General features: G+C 42.9%; 1 protein-coding gene across 1 annotated transcript in view; it reads left to right on the top strand.

The window, feature by feature from the left end:
- The first annotated feature begins 420 nt into the window (after positions 1 to 420).
- The window catches only part of LOC145408781 (protein white-like), a 282,276-nt gene continuing 268,438 nt past the window's right edge, over positions 421 to 14,258 (top strand). Inside the window, exons 1-2 of the mRNA XM_080279431.1 lie at positions 421 to 441; positions 879 to 1,169. Of these exons, the coding sequence (XP_080135557.1) occupies positions 421 to 441; positions 879 to 1,169 (312 nt within the window). The remainder of the gene's footprint in view (positions 442 to 878; positions 1,170 to 14,258) is intronic.

The raw sequence follows: 14,258 nt of genomic DNA, 5'->3' as shown, positions 1-14,258 counted from the left end.
TAGCAGTAAACTCCCGTCTCCTATGAGGTGTGGACCCAGTGGTCTGCAGGCTTAAATTACTCTCTTGCAGTCCACCATCCTCCTTTCGGAATATCAGGAAGTAGCTGAAGGATGTTTTTAATACCAGACAGTTGAATCCCCTGGTTATATCGATGCCACCAAATGAAGGCATCCCTCCACAGTGCTGTATTACAGTGGAATCCTACGTGGTACCTAACATCACAATGGAGCCCCGTCCTTCTCTTCACCCATATTTTATCACTAACTTGTTGACAACTGCATCATTTTTTTTTTTTTTGTCTTTTCAACCATTTCGTGTATCCGATTTGTTAACGAGGTTGATGCTGTTACATCTGTAGCAAAAATATATTAGGATTAAATAAATCAGTAGTCAGTCCATATACTATCCAGATAGTCAAAATGGTTGCCATAAAATATAGGGTATGTTTCCTCAATCTGTTTGCTGATTTTCGATAAGCACTGTTGTACAGTACCTTGCCAGCTCATCTGTGGACGGACAAGAATGTATATGGTAAGATGAGATGATATAATCCTTTGGCTCTAAATTTTGCCGTATCTCTACCTTGTATGCTGTGTTGCGGCAATAATTTAACAATATAATATGCCAGTCCCAAAAAAGGGCTATAAAAAGGATCTATAGCCGTAGCCTTGTTTTTGCTACTGCTAAGCTATGTGAAGTTAACTGCAAAATGACTAAAATCTGGGTCAGGTTAAGGTGAAAGAGCAATACTGAATGATGGGGCATGATGAGGGAAGTATACCCTCTTAATAAGACTTAGGTAGGTCTGCCAATTGGTAACATTCTAATAGTGGGCATTGTGGCCAAAAATATACCCTGTGTTACTGGTAGCGTCTAGGATGTGTTGCTCTTGGCAGTGTGCCTAAAAATATTCCCTGTGTTTTTGGCAGTGTCTGGGATCTGTCGCTCTGGGGAGTTGCTTGCCATCTTGGGAGCCTCCGGGGCGGGCAAAACGACGCTGTTGGATGTTCTCACACAGCGCACTGGCGCTGGACTGCATGTTGCTGGGGACATCTTTCTCAACGGTAGCAGAGTCCAGCCCCAAACCCTTACCAACAACTCCGCTTACGTGCAACAGGAGGATCTCTTTGCGGAACTGCTCACTGTGAGGGAACAGCTGGTCTTTCAGGTAGGAAGTTAAATGGTTCGCTCCACATGAGTCATGAAGCATGAGACATGACGTGACAGAAATTTTTATTTCAGATACACGAATTAGAGAGAAGAAAAAAATGAGGAGAAAAAACAATAATAAAAGCAAGCATGAGGAAATATAATCAGCCAAGGGGTTCAGAATGCCATCATGGTATATGGGTAGTTTGAAGGGTAGAACGAAAGACAGGGAGTAGTAGAGACTATAAGTAGGAGGCCGGTGGATGTTGGTTGTATACAGGAAATGATGTAGGCCTATAGAGAAGTATCAGTCAGAATGATACCCGGGAGGCACAGCCGTAGCAACCGCCCCCCGTACCCCCCGGCGGGGGGGGGTCCCGGGTAATAAATGGGGCCCCCTTAACACCAGGGGCCCCTTTAGGGGGCCGCACCAAACGGTAGACAGAAGGGCGGAAATTATGTTTGGGTGCGCGTTGTGTTCACGATTACTAAGCAATAATGATTTCGAATATAGCAAAGAAACGAAAAACTATCGTACTCTAATTTTTCAAAATCATCAAAAATAGAGTTGAATGACTCCCACCATGCCGGCCAGTAGCGACCAATGTATATCGTGTGGTTGGCAGTTGGCGCTCCGGGTCGCTAGGTTTGGCATTTTATGGAATTTGGCTTTTCTGAACAATTTTTGGCCATCACATTTTCACGGAAAATTGCCAACCACATTTTGGCAATATTCTGGCATTTTTTCACTGAAAATCAGCGAGTACTAACCAGATGGTTGAAGCGCATACGTGTTTCTGCTGATAGTAATCTGGCATCCCTTTTGCTAAACATCTCAGTTCTCTCGTGACATTCGTCTCCAGTGCGAAGTGGGTGGCGCAACCTTTACTAATATTGTTTTTTTTTTTTTTTTTTTCAAGAAAAAAGTGATTACAGGTGTCTCAGGTGACTGAAAGTTTGGAGCGATGTTCAGTGACAAGACGAGGATAGTGGGGTGTAGTTATGAAAATGTAGCAGTGTACAGAGCATGGCTTCTTTTTGTGGACAACGCGTAAGTTCAGCCACAACAAAACATTTTGTGGGAAATAATTGTGTGAAATAGGGTAGTCCTGAAAGACTCCTGATAAAATTTCCATGATAACCGCCCACACCCTGATACTGATAAAGTGACATTAGTGAAAATATAGTGACCACCACTCAGCATTACATAATACAGCCATATATACAGGTGACTCAGCTGGAGCGAAGGTACTAGTACAAGTTCAGCCATGGTAAAGTGTTCCTGGGATGATTATGACGTATGTAGTGTCTACTGGGTGGCGTCACCTTTTTTTTTTTTTTTTTTTTCCTAAGAGTGAATTATTCTTCTCTTAAAATACTGACTGTGTCTCTAACATTATGTATATGGTGTTGTTCACATGTACAGCACTGATATCAAATAGTTTAATCAATTCTTTATTGTGTCGCAAATTGCTTTCAAAGTTTGGTGCTTTTTTTTTTTTTTTTTTACGAAATGTACATTTGCTTGCATTTTTTTTTTTTTTTTTTTATCATAGCCAATACTATGATACATATATACAGTACCGCTGTAATGCTTTATTTAAGCGTTCATGTGTGTATTTGTTTAAAATTTCGTGTAGAAAATCATGCGTGATTCTAAGAAAATCCCCAAATTACCTTCTACCCTGGCCCTTCCAGATAAAGGACTGCTCCACCATGGCCCCCGTCCCCCATGAATGAAGGCTCAATAACGCCACTGTATTGAATACCTAGGTATTATATCTAATCCCTAAGCTTCAAGGCAAAGAATAAAATTAAATCATCTGTACATACACATTTCCTAGGCGTTCTGTAGATTACAGAGTTCTAGGCAATGTATGAAACTAGCAAACTGCAAAAACAACGAAGTTCCTCGGCACTATTAGCCAAATGTTAGTTGTTTGTTCTAAACTTTCAGGTTAAACAGAACTTAAATAGAAAACCTAACCTAACCTAACCAAAGCTAACCCAACCTAACCTAACATAATCTCAGTTCTATCTGTCCTAACCTAACCTAGCCTAACCTATTATTAACTGCCGTGTAGCGAGATGGTACTGCACACTATTTGATCTGGCACAGGATTATTCATTATCTCCTCCAAGCAGATAATGTTTTCGTCGTCGTTTATTTTTATTTATATATTTACGTATTAATTTATTTATTTGTGTTAAGAGTTTAACTCGAAAAATTATGAACATATTTTGATGATATTTTCAGGAGAGGTTGGAAATGGGCCAAGGACGTAGGGCTATCGTTTAGATTTTGGGGGTGATCCAGATAGGGATTTTATGACGTCATATCCGGGTTCAGGATATGGCATTGGCTGCTTTCGACGAAAATTGGAAGTATGATATCACGTGGGTAAAAGAACAAGCCAGTAGAGCTGCAGCAGAATGAAAATAAAAAATGTCCTGCGGTCAACAATGTCCAATGAAATACTGAATGCTCAGGGAATAATATATCAGTTGAGCACGACGTCGCAAAGTTTCCCGACTTTGACATTTTGGTGATCAAGTTTGCTGAAGCAAAGGCTCGGAAAAAGTACTTCCGATGAAGTTTGTCGAGACTTGATGTGAAACCTGTGGCAGTTGTACTGTGAATGTTGTATTATGGATAGCTGTATTGCTGCTGTATTACAAAATAAATGCCATAGGTATGCTTTTTAATATTATTCTCCCCCCCCCTCTCTCTCTCTCTCTCTCTCTCTCTCTCTCTCTCTCTCATTTTATTTTATTTTCCTCCTTCCTTTCTCGACATTTCTACACTTCATCTCCTTTATCAATCGTCCAATTCTCCATCTCGTCTTATCATCCAATTTATTCGCTCCCAACGGCTGTCGTTTGCAAATTGTCGTGGTTCTGTGTGTGTGTGTGTGTGTGTGTGTTTGTTTCTTTATGTTTCTTTTTTTCTTTTCTTTCCTTCTGTATGTACAGTGTATATGTTTATACCTATAGCCCGTTCAAGATAGTCTGGATAATTTATGGAACTTGTATGGCAACATCGTCAATTTGCCTGTTGATTGGCTGTCACTCGTTAATTCATCACCGATACTTTCGACCTTATTTTGGTATTTTATAAGTTGCATTTCTTTGTTGCATTTCTTTATAGCTATATCACACTGGCATATAAACAAGCAATCAGTATACCCACCTAATGATGTTGCCATACAGGTGTCCCTACATAAAACATTTACCCAGACGAACTTGCTTTACATCAAAACTGTGGTGGAAGATGTAAAGATTCACGGTTTTATTAGAGGGCCCCGAGTATAAGTTTCTGGGGTGGCCCCACAACACCTTGCTACGTCTCTGTCGGAGGGGAGTGTAGGTGTAAGCTTTTTTTGGCAGGAATATGTAGACGAATATGGTGTGGTTTGCTGGTTGAGGAAAAATAGGTAGAATGCGTCATGAATGTAATAAGGGTGAACGAAAGGATTACACCAGTGAAAATATTCTTCGGTAAACTCATAATTTCAGTTATATTGGTGTTCACCTCAAAGGCTGGGTTCGATGATGTAGAAAAAAGATAGATTCTGTGATGATACATGCGGTACTGGGCTGTGAAACCTATGCCCAGAGTCGGACACATCTATCCATCTATCTATCTGTTGCCAGACGCCTTAATCCCGTAAGGAGTGGCCACAAACAAATGGCCTCCATGTCACCCTGTCACCCGCCATTTCACCGCCCTGCTCCCAGCTCACACGCCCTCTCTCATATACCTCTCCGTTCCATCCCTCCATTTCATCCTTGGCTTCCCCCCTCCCTCTTCTCCCCTTCACCTCACTCATATACACTCTCCTCGTCTAGAGTAGTAGGGGTAGGAAGCCCCGCCCAGGGAAGTACTACCGACAAGGTTACGGGAGACTCAAGGAACAGCCTGGATTCCATTTTCTCTCCTAGGCCTTGGTAGCTGGTTACACATCTTTCTGCCTCACACACCGGAGGGCATCAGGCTGCCCTCTTTACACAACACACACATCCACATTATATTACATTACCTTAAACCAGCTATTCTCTCTCCAAAAAAAACACCGATCTTGTCATTACATATCATACCCATTCCGCAACACATCCCTGTTCTCCCCCCCATGAAAAGAACCATGGCTGCTGCTATACTGGGAATCAGTGCAGAGTTTCTCGGGTGACCACCACCGGCAGGGCTGGGTCGTTTGCACAGTGCCCTCTCGGTCGTCATCAAGCGACTGTGCCACCTCCAGTGTTGCGGCGCCCTAAATGTGCTCGTCAGTGGAGTAAAATTTTCTTTTGCAATATTAGGGGACTTCACTTCAACATCAACTCTGTTCAAAATTTCCTCCAGTTTGAATCCTCTGATCTGCTATTTCTGACAGAGACACAAGTAAGCTCCACCTCTGATTTAGCTAGATTTAAATCCTGGTTATATCTTGATTCAAAATTTCAGACCCAAAGGAGGCGTATGTTGCCTTGCTAAATCAGAAATTGCCCTGGAGGAGATTACTAAATTTAATTGTCCTTTTTTCGCCTATTCCACATACAAATTAGATTTTTTTTGGTAAAATTAAATATTTCTGTTGTGTTTATCATTCCCCTAATGCCCTTTCAGAGCCGAGTTTATTTGACTCTCTGTCTTCACAACTGAGTGTCCTCAACATTAATACTGCATCAGAAATTACTATTCTGGGTGATTTTAATGTCCATAATATCGAATGGCTCACTTATTCACCCAGAACTGATGACTCTGGTCTTGAATGTGAGCTATTTGCAGACTCATTTAACCTCACCCAGTTAGTCAGTCAACCCACCCGTGTACCAGACAACCCCGATCAAAATTCCCACCTATTGGACTTGCTTAGGTATGGGGGTGAGATTATTGTGGAGTGGATATGGAAGTTGTGTAGATTGGCTTGGGAAGAGGAAAGGGTTCCAGAGGACTGGAAATCAGGTATAATTGTTCCTCTGTACAGAGGAAAAGGGGAGAGAGAAGTATGTGGTAACCATAGGGGTATTTGCCTTCTTAGTGTGACTGGTAAAATATATGGTAGAATACTCATTGATAGGGTTAGGCATATGACAGAGGTGCTAGTTGGAGAAGAACAAGGGGGATTTAGGAAGGGAAAAGGGTGTGTAGATCAGATATTTGTTCTAAGATGTTTAGTGGAGAAGTATCTAGAGAAGGGAAGGAAAGTGTATGCTGCCTTCATGGACTTGGAGAAAGCTTATGACAGAATAGATAGGCAAGGTATGTGGAAGGTATTAAGAATATATGGAGTGGAGGGGAAATTGTTGAGTGCTGTGAAGAGTATGTACGAGGGAGCTAGGGCTACGGTGCGAGTGGATGGTGAGCTGAGTGAGTTCTTTGATCTCAATGTGGGACTGAAACAGGGGTGTGTGATGTCTCCATGGCTGTTTAATATATATATGGATGGGATTGTAAAGGAGGTGCAAGGTAGGGCAGTGGATGTGGGGCTGGCCCTAATGAATGAAGGTGAGATTTGGAAGCTTCCGGTGTTGCTGTTTGCTGATGATACAGTATTGTTGAGTGAAGATGAATGGGAGTTGCAAGGTTTGGTGAATGAATTTGGGACAGTGTGTAGGAGGAGGAAGCTGAAAGTTAATGTAAACAAAAGTAAAGTTATGGTGTTTGAGAGGAATGAAGTCACAGAGTGTGCAGTGAGGTTGGATGGTGAGGATATGGAGAATGTGAGTGCATTCAAGTACTTGGGTAGTGTGATGAGTAAGGATGGAACTTTGGGGGATGAAGTACGTGAAAGGGTACAGCAGGGAAGGAAGGTTGTTGGTACACTGAAAGCAGTGATGAGAAATAGGGAGGTGAGTATGGAAGTTAAGAAGTCACTGCATGATGGTATTGTGATCCCTACCCTGACGTATGGAAGCGAGGCATGGACCTTGCAAGAGGGGAACAAGTCAAGAGTGAGAGCAGTGGAAATGAGTTACTTGAGAGGAGCATGTGGAGTGACGTGGAGGGACAGGTTGACGAATGAAGAAGTGAAGGAACGCTGTGGGGTAGATGTGGATGTGGTTGAGAAGATTAGGAGAAATACACTGAGGTAGTTTGGACATGTGAAGAGAATGGAGAATGAAAGACTGACTAATAGGGTGTATGTAGGTGAGGTGGAGGGAGGGAGAGGGAGGGGCAGACCGAGGATGAGGTGGAGGGATGGAGTCGAGAGATATATGAGGGAGGGGGGGGTGAGTTGGGGGGAGGGTAGTCAAATGGTGGGTGACAGAGTGACTTGGAGGCGTTTTGTCTGCGGCCACCCTTTGCGGGATTAGGGCGTCGGGCTATAGATAGATAGATACATAATGTCGAAGTGAAGTCCCCCCTCGGATCCTCGGATCATTGTCTGATTCAAGCCACCAGTTTCACACCTACCACACCCTCCTGCTCTGAACCTGTCTTGATGACTAAATGGCACTACGACAGGGCAGACTGGAAGGGACTTCAAAATTTTCTCCTAGATGTTCCTTGGACCTCCTTTTTCTCCCATGATGCAAATTCCACATTGGGCCACATACAGGATTTCATTAAAATCGGCATGGAAACATTCATTTCCCATCATATACAGAAAAAGATGTAATTCTCCTAAATGGTTTGACCACAATTGTGCTAGAGTAACAGAACATAAAAAATAGTGTATAACACTTATTCAAGGACCAAAACCAAAGAAGCCTTTAACTATTATAGAAATATCAGAAACCATGCTAAAACTATTATCAATCTTTCTAAATCAAACTTTCTACATAGACAAGCTAACAAACTACTAAACAATCCAAATGATAACAAAATATTCTGGTCAACCCTTAATTCATTCAAAACTAACTTCACTACCACCTCTTCCATTCCACCGTTACAGTACCCCAATGGAAAACTGGTAAGTGACCCACGCTGAAAAGCCAACCTTCTTGTTGATATGTTTTCAACAAACTCAACCCTAAATTCAGAAAATCATAATATTCCTATGCTTGATTTTGATTCCCCTTAAATACCTCCTTTCATGATTCACACCAGACATATACAAGCCGTATTACAGAAGCTATCAGCAGACAAAGCCACTGGTCCAGATGAAATTCCTTCAATAGTACTTAAAAATTGCTTCTCAGTGTTGGCTCCTGTATTAGCAAAATTTTTCCGCTTATGCATCCGTACCTCAATTTTTCCAGCCCCTTGGAAAGAAGCAAATATCCATCCTGTTCCTAAAAAGGGGGCAACTTCTGATCCATCAAACTATAGACCAGTTGCAATAACTTCCGTTCTCGATAAAGTTTTTGAGACACTAATTAACAAACACATAGTCAAGCATCTAGAAATCAATAAATTGATCAATGATCTGCAGTATGGATTTAGACAGGAACGTTCAACTGTAGATATACTTTGCCTTCTTACCCATCAGATTAACAAAACAATAGACCAACATGGTGATACACACACAGTAGCACTTGATATTTCAAAGGCGTTTGATAGAGTATGGCACCAGGCCTTATTGTCTCAGATGTCACACTATGGCCTTGCATCACTGGTTCCTCTAAGTTCTTCTTACCTTCATAGTAGAAAAATACGGGTCATGGTATATGGAATTTATTATCAGTTTCATTCCATAAATGCTGGCGTAGCTCAGGGATCAGTTTTGGCGCCAACCCTCTTTCTCATATATATAAATGACCTCCTATCTGTCACGCACAACCCAATACACTCTTATGCTGATGACTCGACCCTTCATAGTTCTTTCACATTTAGTACCTCCTTTACACAATTTGATATTATAAATTCCCAAATAAATACAGCAATTTCTCTGAACCAGGACCTTTCTAAAATTAATCAATGGGGACAAAAAAATCTGGTCTCATTTAATGCTCAGAAAACTAAATACATTAATTTCTCCATTACAAAGAATCCTTCAGACTCTCACATAATTTTAAATGATGTCAGTATTCCCTTATCCACTACAGTTGATATCCTAGGTGTTACTCTAAACCCCAACTTAAGCTGGACAGCTTATGTTAAATCCCTTGCTAAAAATACTTCTTAAAAACTGGGACTTACGTACAGAGTTCGTGAGTTCACTGACGAGCAGATGGCCACAATATACAAAAGTTATGTGCGTTCCCAGATCGAATACTATTCACCACTGTGGAGTGGATGTGGAGCGGTTGCAGTGAGGCAGTTGGACAAAATTCAATATAAAGCCATTAGATTAATCAATAATCCTGCCATAATGCAGGACCTTCCTCCGTTATTAGTGCGTAGAGATGTTGCCTCTTTAGCACTATTTTATCGATATTTTTACCGTAAGTGCTCTAACGAACTGGCTTCAATTGTGCCTCCCCTTCACATTTTCTCCCGAAATACTCGGGCAGCTGGGAAAGCCCATGAACTCACACTCTTTCCCCCACAATGCAGAACCTCTGCTTATCAAAATTCATTTATCCCCAGAACTACTATTCTCTGGAATTCACTTCCTGGGAGTTGCTTCCCACATACATTTAATCCTCTCAATTTTAAATCCAATTGTTATAAGTATTTTATGAATGGGGGATGCCTTTAGGCACATGGACTTAATTTTTTTCCTTTGTTTCTCCTTCCTCCATTCATTATAAAAAAAAAAAAAAAAAAAAAAAGTCTTTCACTTACCATCCTCTCCACATGGCCAAATCACCTCAGTGTGTTTCCCCTAAGGCTTCCTATCACATCCACATCCTCACCACAACACTCCTTCACTTCCTCATTTCTCAATCTGTCTCTCCATGTGACTCCACATGCTTCTCTCAAAGAACTCATTTTCACTGCTCTCACTCTTGACTTCTGTCCCTCCAGCTAGGTCCAAGCTTTACTTCCATACGTTAAAGTTGATATCACAATACTGTCATGCAGTAACTTTTTCATTTACATGCTCACTTCCCTGTTTCTTATCACTGCTTTCAAGGAACCAGCAACCTCTCTTTCTTGTTGTACCCTTTCAAGCACTTCACCTTCTAAACTTCCATCCTTACTCATCACATTACCCATGTACTTAAACTCACTCCCATTTCCTCCTCATCCAGCCTCATTGTACATTCACTGATTTCATTTCTCTCGAAGGCCATAACTTTACTCTTCCCTACCTTCACCTTTAGATTCCGTTTCTTAAACACTCTCCCAAACTCATCCACCATGCCTTGCAGCTCACCTTCGTCTTCATTTAACAACATAGTACCATCTACAAACAAGAGTACAGGGAGTTTCCACACATTGTCCTCTTTCATTAGGGCCGCTCCAACATCCACTGTCCTGCCTTGTATCTCTTTTATAACCCCATGCATATACAATTTGAACAACCATGGAGACATGACATTCCCTGTTTCAGTCCAACCTTCAAATAGAAAAATTCACTCAGTTCACTATCCACCCTCATACATACTCTCCACGGCATTCAACAACTTCCCATCTACTCTATATATTCTTAATACTTTCTACAATCCTCGTCCATCCACCCTGTCATATGCTTTCTCCAAATCCATGAAGGCCGCATACAACTTCTTTCCCTTCTCGAGAAACTTTTGCACTAAAGATCTAAGAATGAATATCTGATCTACACAACCTCTTCCCTTCCTAAATCCCCCCTGTACTTCTCCAGCTAATTTCCTCTCCATTCATTCTCGCTGCTGTAGTCGTGCTGTCAACAATTCTCCCCCAGCACTCCAGCCCTTGCCTACAGTAGTGCCTTGTCTCTGTCTCTACGTTGCCTTGTCGTGGTCTTGTCTTTAGAGGCTTGCCTCTTATTCATCACCACTGGCTCGCCACTGGAGCTGTGACCATGCCTTACCCGGTGCTGCTTGAGCTGTGTTGACCGTGTTTTTACCACTGCTCAGCGATTTCTCGCTGCGTTGCAAGAGTCCCGCTCCTGCCCTCGGGAGTGTTGTCCTTGTTTTTTCAAGGCCTGCAGGTAGTGTCACTCACCGTAGTATGACGCCGTACCCTGAAGGGATGCCGTTAGGGCATTTTCATGAAGGGGGGCCTTTCGTTTCGTTTCGTTTCGTTTTTAAAGGCTCCAACATGCTTGCATGTGTCGGCCTTGGTCACCTAATGGCGGCTCTCCACGCTGCACGATCCATTGCAGCCTCCCTGTTCAGTCCCTTAACCCTAAGGTCACACTTAATGACCTCGTCCCATGTCTTTCTCGGTCTACCCCTCATAACCCCACCGCCAATATTAACACTTCTCACCTTCCTCACCCAGTTATCATCCCCCATCCTCTCCACATGTCCAAACCACCTCAATCTACCTCTCCTCATCACAACACCAATACACTCCAGTCCCATCCTACCTCTCAACTCTTCCATTGTAAACCCAGCCCCTCCAGGCCTTGGACGCAGGGACGCACTGCACATCCACCTAATCATTGTCATTTCTGTACGTCTGAGCCGGCGAATGTCTTCCTCCTTCACTGCCCAGGTCTCACTGCCATACAGCATTACACTCCTAACACATGCTGCATACAAAGACCCCTTAGCACGTAGGGAGAGCCCTCTCAATGTCAGGAGAGGCAAGAGCTCCCTGAACTTCTTCCAACCACTTCTCACCCTAGCCACAGAGCTAGCTCCAGCCCCACCTCCAGCACACAACATGTCTCCCAAATAACAAAACTCTTCCACACACTCAAGAGATTCACCAGCAAGTTCAATCCTTTCACGTCTGACGATCTCCACCTGCTCACCCCGGCACGCCGTACACATAAAATCAGCATTATCTCGCAGTCTACCTCTGATACCACTACATCTCTTATGCACCCATTTATCACACACACCACACAAGATGGAATTACTTCCCACGCCCTTGTGGCAAACTGCACATGGCCACTCTCCCTCGTCTTTGACAGTACCACCACCAACCCTAGATATCATCACTTTTGTTTTATCTGCATTTACCCTTAAACCCTTTTGCCCCATACCATCTCTCCACTTCCTAAACCTTTCCTCCGCCTCCCTTTCATTCTCTGCAAGCAACACCAAATCATCAGCATACAACAACTCCCACGGGGGTCCGTTTCTAAAGTCACGTGAAAGGGCTTCAAGTACCATGATAAACAACATGGGACTCAAGACTGACCCCTGATGCACACCAACATTCACGGAAAACTCATCACTCAAATCTCCATTCACTCTCACCTGGGTGTGAGCACCCACATACATGGCCATAACCACCCTAACCAGCCACTCCTCCAAGCCAAGCTTTCTCATTGCCCACTTCACCACCTCTCTAGGGACTCTGTCAAAGGCCTTTTCCAAATTAACAAAAACAAAATAAAGATCCCTTCTCCTACCAATATATTTTTCCTGAAGCTGTCGAACAATGAATATGGCATCAGTGGTCCCCCTACCTGGCATAAACCCAAACTGCATCTCATCAATATTCACTCTTTCTCTAATCATACCTTCTAAAACTCTCTCCATTACCTTCATTATCTGATCTAAAAGCTTTATACCTCTATAATTTCCTCTTTCCAGGGCATCACCCTTCCCTTTATACACATTTACAAATACACTCTTCAGCCAATCATCTGGGACAACACACTCATAAATAATCCTATTTATCAGGTCAGTGACTAAACTCACCCCTATATCGCCTGAGGCCTTCACCATTTCGGCAGTCAACCCAGACACACCTGCTGCCTTCCCCACCCTCATCCTGCCTATTGCCTCACTCACAGTGGCAGTATCAATCAAAGGCCAAGGGCCAGACACTGGATCTGCTGGCTCCAAACCTTCCCTGTCCCAGTCAAACTCCTCATTCAACAACCGGTTATAATGCTCTCTCCATGCATCTTTAATATCCTCACTGTTCACCACTACCCTTCCTTCATCATTCTTCACACACTGCTCACCTATGATATCCCGATTATCCCTCTTCACCTGACCTGCCACCCTAAATATATTTTTCCTTTCCCCATGATTTAGGTTATCAAGTAATTGTCTCTGTGACTCAGACTTTGCCCTGTATACCTCTCTCCTAGCCCTACGCTTGGCAACCAAATATTCCTCTTTGCTACCACCCTTCTTCCATTCCCGGAAAAGCCTTCTTTTCTCCTTAATTGCAGCTTCTACACCCTCATCCCACCACCAAGTTACTTTATGTCTTGGTGGTCCTCTTGTCCAGCCGCATGTTACATCAGTAACTCTCAAGAAATTGTTCTTGAGGGCTCTGTACTGTTCATTAACGCCTCTGTCTACAGCTCCCTGTTCAGCCACCACTCTCCTCAACTCGCTATAGAAGGCATCCCTTACTACTTGGTTTTTCAGCTTCCATGTTTTCCTCCTAGGTACATAAGTCCTCTTTTTCATCACTTGTTCTTTAAGCACCATATCACAAATCAATAGTTTGTGCTGCTGCACACACTCCTCACTTCCTGTAACTTTAACATCCCTCACTAACCTCCTATCGGCCCTCCTAACCAGAAAATAATCTATCTGACTGCTATTTCCCCCAGACTCATACGTAATTAACCTACTGTCTCTTTTCCTAAAATATGTGTTGCACACAATCATGTCCGTTGCCTCCCCAAATTCGAGTATCCTTTCCCCTTCTGCATTCCTTAGACCATATGCACATCCCCCATGCACTCCTTCATAACCTTGTGCTGCTTCACCTACATGACCATTTAAGTCCCCTCCCAAAATCACTATCTCATCATCCCGCATACCACCCACTACACGTATTAAATCATCCCAAAGTCTATCTTTCTCTGATTCATCCAATCCTGCCTGTGGAGCATATGCCGATATAATCACAGCTATCTTTCTTCCCAACAGAATTTTCACTACCAATATCCTATCGCTTACTCTCAAAACATTCATAACATATATATTCCACCCATTTCTCCGCAACCATCACACAAACACCTCCATATCCGTCTGTCCCCCCCTGCCAAAACAACTTATAGCAACAGTCCTTCCCAACAATCTTTCTGGCTTATCCACCCCTGTACTGGACTTCCTGCAAACACGCCACATCCACCCACCTCCTACTGAATGCCTCAATGACTTCCCCTGCTCTTCCCCTCAAACTTCCCACATTCCATGAACCCACCCTCAT

This window comes from Coenobita brevimanus, chromosome 78, assembly GCF_032717465.1.
Source record: "Coenobita brevimanus isolate Jiangsu-jjx chromosome 78, ASM3271746v2, whole genome shotgun sequence".
Taxonomy (NCBI): Eukaryota; Metazoa; Arthropoda; class Malacostraca; order Decapoda; family Coenobitidae; genus Coenobita; species Coenobita brevimanus.
Note: the sequence above shows the minus strand (reverse complement) of the source record. Positions and strands in the feature narration are given on the sequence as shown.